Source organism: Suillus clintonianus (genome assembly GCF_016758775.1).
Source record: "Suillus clintonianus strain FC179 chromosome Unknown DEU56scaffold_7, whole genome shotgun sequence".
NCBI lineage: Eukaryota > Fungi > Basidiomycota > Agaricomycetes > Boletales > Suillaceae > Suillus > Suillus clintonianus.
The window spans coordinates 494,898-501,804 of NW_024539231.1; the positions used below are offsets into that span (position 1 = coordinate 494,898).

At 47.1% G+C, this 6,907-nt stretch overlaps 1 protein-coding gene across 1 annotated transcript; it reads right to left on the reverse strand.

Annotated features, from left to right (window-relative positions):
* Window positions 1–108: 108 nt before the first annotated feature.
* DEU56DRAFT_977227 (uncharacterized protein) lies at window positions 109–5,735 on the reverse strand (the record flags this gene model as incomplete). The annotated part of the gene is made up of 9 exons (XM_041359645.1): window positions 109–574; window positions 625–775; window positions 824–1,250; window positions 1,304–2,931; window positions 3,013–3,195; window positions 3,296–3,420; window positions 3,490–4,782; window positions 4,832–5,273; window positions 5,418–5,735. The coding sequence occupies 9 exons, from the start codon at window positions 5,733–5,735 to the stop codon at window positions 186–188; spliced, it is 4,956 nt and encodes a 1,651-aa protein (XP_041213476.1). The 3' UTR covers window positions 109–185.
* Between the last annotated feature and the right edge of the window lie 1,172 nt (window positions 5,736–6,907).

Here is a 6,907-nt window from a genome sequence, read left to right on the forward strand (position 1 = left end):
GTTGGCGGAGGCCCCAACTTGTCCGGATGGATTTTGTCCAATTTTGTCCAGATCCCGTCCTGGGTCACCCATGAGCGCAAAATTTGTCCGGATTCCAACCCGGGTTATAAAATTTTTCAAAAACGCGTTTTTTGCATGTTGGAGTAGCTAGGATCATGTAGCGCAGCTAGGGAAACACGGAAATACTAGTATTCCTCCTCCCCCTCATCATGATCCGCTTGCAAGACCGTCTGATTTACTACTCGCTTGCGGAAAAGTTTTGCTGCTTCGGTAAGTCGAGGAGATGCGTGATGTAGTGTTTCGAATGCGGAGACGTCAGCTGGTACAAGTTCAAGTCCCGAAGGTGTCACCTTAGGTGCAGAAGTGAGAAGGCAAAGAAAGGCAGTGGATGGAAGGAACACAAATTGACGGCACTGAAAGATGGAGGTCGCATCGGGCAGGGAGCGGAAGTACTGGCGGAAATGTTGTTGGTAGAGCTGAACCCCCAAGTACGAGATTGCAGCAATAGCATCCACGCTTTCAACAGCGCCGTGCTTGCCATTCTTTCCGCCACCTTTTGAGTATATTGCAACGACTTTCATGAAGTTAGTTTAAACTCCAGCTTTACGAAGTGATAGAACTTACCGCGTCCAACACGTAGTCCCCATTGCTCCGTGAATACAATGCCGAAGTCACCATCTTTGAGTGGGCGAAGTAAAGTGATATGAGCGTCGTTAAGAATGGCAAGTAGAGGCAGTCTTGCCGTTTTGAAGACACTTTTCCTGCGCAGCATTGCCTGATGACAGAATCAGCACAAAAACGAATGAGCAAAAATCACACCCACCCTTTTCACCACCGCCTTCGCTGCATTAGCGGCGTTAGCAGAATTACCTGCCTGTGGAACTTGTTCTGTCCAATGCGCAGCATGTTCTAGACCGGTACCAATCGCACGACCTTGCTGTTCCTTGAGAACCACCTGGAACTCGCGTATCAAACGCCGCCTTTCTGATAGCACGTTCCCCGCTATGTCATTCAGTTGGGCACGACCCGTGCATATACCCTTTTTAACTTGTTCAGTCTCGTGATTGCTCCGAATCCTCACAAGAGCATCAATATCGAGGGCTTGAATAGGAAAAGTACCGAGACCCATAGGCTTGCTCAAGTTATCGGCAAGGCGCACAGTGGGAAGTGACAAGCAGTGCTCGATTTGAGCGAATTCATGCGCACAAATCTCGGTGTCGTCTTCGTCTTCGTCTTCAGCAAATTTACGTCTGGTTGATTGATGAGTGAGTACTAATGAAGAGATGCACAAACAGATGCTTACATGCACTGTTGCTCGTCAGTATCTAGGGCAATTGCAGCGAATGTTAATTGAAGGAGCTTGTTCCGTTGTTTCTCGGTACGGGAGATGTCATCGTCTTCGGCGAGTTTCATTAGTGTGTTGAGTAACTGAGCTTCGCATTGCTCCTCGGCATCTGCATCGCGGTCAACAACAGATTCATTCTCGGATTCATCACCCCCGTTATCCGAGTCGCTAATATCCATTCCGCCGTCGAAGTGAACAATACTTGGCAACACAATTGATTGTGTTTGCATGAGAAGGCCGGGGCTGATGCCACATAACGCCAATAAGCTCTGTGCCTCGTGTGCTGCATCTTGTGAAGCTTCCTGTATATCTGTGTCAGAGGGATATTGTGACAGTTCGGGAATGTCAACAGTGTGATCGTAAAAGTAAGTTATCGTGTAACCTTGAGCATGAGCCTTGAAATCGGGTGATCGTTGCCGTAGGACTTCTTCTTGCAGCTTGGCATGAAGCTTCGGAATGGCATAATAGGCATCGAGCATGACAAAATCCTTCTTGATGTTCCGGAGGTTGGCAAAGGAGTGCTCGCAGGGTTCACTGGTATGAAGCCAAGGAAGGAGAGGGTGGTCATCGGGGAGGTAGTCACGATAGACGATGACGAGCAAAATTAAACCATCAATGAGCCTCATGACAATGTCGGTCGACTCGCGTGACATGAAGTACTTGTTTTCTTTGTAGCCGATTTTGGCCAGATAAAGTCGCCAGCCGTCATAAAAATAGCGTGCTTGAAGCACCATTTTGACTCGCTCGCAATGAGAGATGCTCCAATGCTGATAGGCGTCAACAATCTCCCCATGGATGAAAAGAAAAACTATCTCTCCAACATGGTCAGGGTGGTGCTCAACAAGGAACTTTAGGGTCGCTGATGAAAAAAGCCTCGCAGCAGCATTGTTGTCTTGGCGGTCTAGCTTCTCGACATCCCAATGATACAATGGTGTCCCGTCTTCAAAGGCCATGGCACGTATGTGAGCGAAGAGAGCTGTGTAGTTGCCGAGGATGAGTAGACGAGCGCCAGAAAAGAGATTGTTGTGAAACATTTTTAAGCCGTGCTTCGGGTCTTGGATATTAACCAAGGCCTGTCCATGGTGTACAGGAATCTCCAGCCTTATTGCGCTCATGCCAGCAAATGGACTCTCGATCCCGTAGACGATGACACTATCTGCATCTCGCACAACAATACGCTGGACAGCACGTTCGACCTCGGTGCCATCACACGCATACGAGACAATGGGGATTTGATGCCTCCGAAGGCCACCAATGATCTCTAAACTCCATTTTGCGAGAGATTCAGCGTTGTGGTCGGAAGCGAGAGGGAGCGCAGCCACGATGATTGGAGCAATCTTAGGGAGTGGGACTTGTAAGCACCAAAGACGCATTTTCGTTGCAAGAGTTAACTTAGCCTCCTTGATGATCTCGCGGAGAGCATCCAGGTTGGCAACGAGATATGGTTCACCAATCCCCCCAATGAGATAGTGAGCTTCTTTCTCGGCATCCCAGAAGATACGCCATGCAGAATATAGCTTGGTGTTGTCACAGCATAGAGATGTCGGGCCACGATAACTCAAGTCTGCGAGATGGTCTGCGACCAGCTGAAAGGTATGTTCGCATATTGTCATCGGAAAATGTGGCCGTCAACTCTCTTTCTCTCTAAAGCTTCGCTCTGTATGAACGGGGAGGTGTTTGGATAGAAACCGAAGTGCTTGTGGACTATGTATCCTGAGGACATTGGAAAATTCGTCCCAGCTAGGCGAGTACTTGAAGTTTTGCATGCCGACACCACGTTCTTCGCGGTCAAGCTTGGTCACCATGGCTTCGACGAGGCCAGTGAAGACATTGAGGTCTGTATATTTTCCCTGAAGGACACCAGTAGCAAATTAAATGCAAGGTGTTCGCTCCGCACTCTAAGACCTGAATTATAAAAGCACATCAACGAGTCAATAGATTGAAACATACTGCAGCTGTTTCAAGGATTTCTCGAACTCCAATGGTGCGAGCGTATATCATGGCGAGTGCAGCTGAGCGAAATCGGTGATTGATATGGATGAAGTTTTTGTCTTTTGGAATTGGCCGCTTGATTGCTCATAGAAATTTGTCGAGTGAGAGGAGAGAATAGCATTCAATGCATGGTTGAGGACGTCCATCAGTACTTTTTACAACTTTTTCACATTGTGTGGAGTAGACCCGAATTCGCTGGTGGTCATTCTTCCACTTCCATCCTTGACTTTGCTTGTCCATAACGATCTGCTTTCGCATTTTCGACAATTTGCCAAATGTCTTCGAAAACAGTTCATTGGCAATCTCCACGACTGATTTTGAGCCTCCTCCAGGGACCGCAGATCGATAAAGATAATTTTCTATCAGAGGTTCAACCTGTGATGAAATGCCAGGACAAGGAAGACTGGGTGTCGATAAGGTGGAGTTAAGGGACGTCTTGGATGTGTTGTTGTTTTTCATCTGTATGTCAAACTTCTCTGTCCACTGAGTGACTGTAGGCATTCCAGCAGCGGGAGTTGACTTTTGATGAGCACACTTTTTCGTAGCATGCTCTCGAAACCTTGACACATCATATGGTTCCTTCACTTTGATGGTGCGCCCACATATTGAATGTCGGACTGTCTGACAGTCGTCTTCGGCCACGGCATCTGAATCGAGTTCACGGATCTTCTTCTTCCAAGTGGCCTTCTTCTTCGGACATGGTTTGAACTCACCGCTCCTTGCTGCAGCACGCAAACCACGCGAAGCAGTGGCAGATTGGCTTATTCCCACTGGGCCAAAGCTTTCTTCACCTAATCTTGCCTTTTTCACCACCTCCACCACTTTGTTTTCGGTGCCCACAAAATCTGTCTTTGAACGAGTGCGTTTCCCCCCGACTTTTGGCACGTGGCTTAACCAGTTCAACAGGCTCTGCTTTGGAACCTCTATCTTCGAGTCTCCCGTAGTTGCGCTCAAGTCGACACTGGAATGATTCACCACTGGTTCGATCGTACTGGCTAGTGTGCTGGTGCTCGATGTTGCAAGAATCGGAGGAGCGCAAGAAGACGGGTTGTTGAGAATGAAGGATAGTGAATTCTTTTTATCGACTTCACCACCATTGATACTTTTCCGAATCTCGCACTTCGCAAACATGATCATATCAGTATGGCACTTGAAGCAAATGGCAAAGTACATCCTCACATTACTCAGCCAATCTCTTGCAAGGATCACAAACCAGGTAGCTCGTGCAACTGATTTCGCTTTTGGTTGCCAGAGCTCATCTCCAAATACAGTGTGTGCAATTGCATTGGTGCTCACGACCCCACATGAATATGTGTCATTTTGTGACGCACATGTCAGGCCTTCGTTGTTGATACTAAAATGTGCGTTGAATACACGCAGAAGCCATTGCTGCACCTGCCTCGCGAATTCATCAGGTGGTGGTATTTGTCCCCGTAAGGAATCCCCTAGTACACTCGTAAGTTGTTGGTTTTCTTTGTGGATATACTGACGCACCAATAGCAATGTTTTTTTTGTTGAAGTCGACAGCAACCGCGACCCAATGGTTACCGTGAACGTGAACAGGGAACAACAGCAATTCATAGTGTAAGGTAATAATTTTTTCTTGACATTTGGACAGCAGAGGATGCATGTTGCCGGAAATTGTGAGACCCTTGATAACCTCTGCGAGTCGGGAGTTTTCGATTAGAATTCGTCTTCCATGGGACTGTGCGTGGGCACGGTGAGCAAGGTGCGCCATCATTGAATCTATGAGCTCGTCCGTTATCCATCCCATTCCAAGTAGGTGCGTGAACTCTAATGTTGACGTGGATCCACCACCTTTACTATTCCACAGCACGGCAAGGAACATATCTTGGACATGCGCCGTCATGTCAGGAGCCTCTCCAGTCATCAACAATGCTTTCGCAAGCCACGCCTCGCTCGTTCTCCATGCGGACTGTGCACGAATGACAGTCGTTAACTCGCGCCACCATGTCAAGGTCCATAAAGGCAGTCAATCTTTGCCATCATTATACCGTGGGTCTATCAATGACCGAGCTCCATCAAACCATGCTTGATCGAAGGCTTTGTTGATCTCTACAAGGAATTCAGCAGAGGGAATAGGCCGGGTATTTAGGTAAGAGAAGTCACGGTCCGGAAGGTCATGACTGAACCAACACTTGATCTTCACAGCGACAATAGTTGGTGATCGAGTAGGCAAGGATATCTTCAGAAAATCGGCAACAGGAAGGTGATGAGAAGGAATGTGTTGGGTGTGGGTGGATGGAATAACGAGTGCATCGGAACGAGCGTTGAGTACTGACATCGGAAGTGTATTTTTATCGTATATCTTTCCCTTCCCAATCCACTCGTGAGGATTAAAGATAGGAGGTTGTATGAGATCGATAACATCATTCATGTTAGGAGTGTTGAAGAAAAAGTATGGTTTGTTTTTTTTCACTCAATTTGCATGTCTGACAGGCCAATCTGTCCAATATGAAGCCTCCGTCGGACAACACACTCCGAATCATAACGATTAATATTGAGCAGTTTTGCGGCAGATGGTAAAAAGTGTGGTTCGAACTCCAGAGCTCCACCGCTCCAGCAGTCAAACGTGACATCATACATTACACCCACTACACTATTGTACCATGCGACAAGAACACCGTGTCCGGATGGCGACCTGGCTCGCAAACAACCTTGCTGATGTCCGGATGGTTGACCCAGGTAGACCCAAAATCAGACCCTAAAAGTCCGGATTGTAACCTGGGACAAATGGTCATTTGGGTCGATTTCTGTCCGGATCGATGACTGGGTTCCCAAGGCATTATCAGGGGTCCTCTCCTCATGTCAGGCCTCCCCACATTATTCCCACACTCCGCATTTTCGCATTTTTAGCCACCTACTGTGGGAATTACCCCACAACACCCAAAACATCATCCCAATATGGTATACCACATAATTATAATTATTCCCACACCCTCCCCACCTCACTGCAGCTTCACCACTACACCACAATAGGTCCCCCCTTGTATCTAAGTAGTAGTTTGGTATATACATGTATAATATTATATAATAAACCGCTTTTTTTGTCAATTTGTGTGCCTGCTCATCCTCCAGGGCCTTTTTCAAACAGGGTAGGGTACAGAACATTTTCGCATTTTTGCCCCTTTGATAGGGGGGTGTTCCAGGACATTCAGAACATATTTATGAGCATATATGAGTATATTCCCATCTTTATTTCACCCCCTGAAGTGTCCTACATCAATAGATATAGCACATATGCAAGAAAACACAGAATATGTTCTCATGTGATTATTTCTGGGTGAAGAGCCTTGTAAAAATGATTCCCAGCATCTATTTAACAATAGGAACAATGTATCAGGAGCCCAGGACCATAGGATAATTCCCTGTTGCATGGTGTGCCCCCCCTCTCCTGGTGGTTTACCCCCTGTGAAATTTTTTCCTGTAGGACCGGACCTCAATTGAGGTAGGGGGTCTATTCTTATGTATATTTGAGGTAAGTCTATCATATAGCTGGCCCAGGACACACATAGGATCCTGCTACAGGAACAAAAACATAGAAAATCG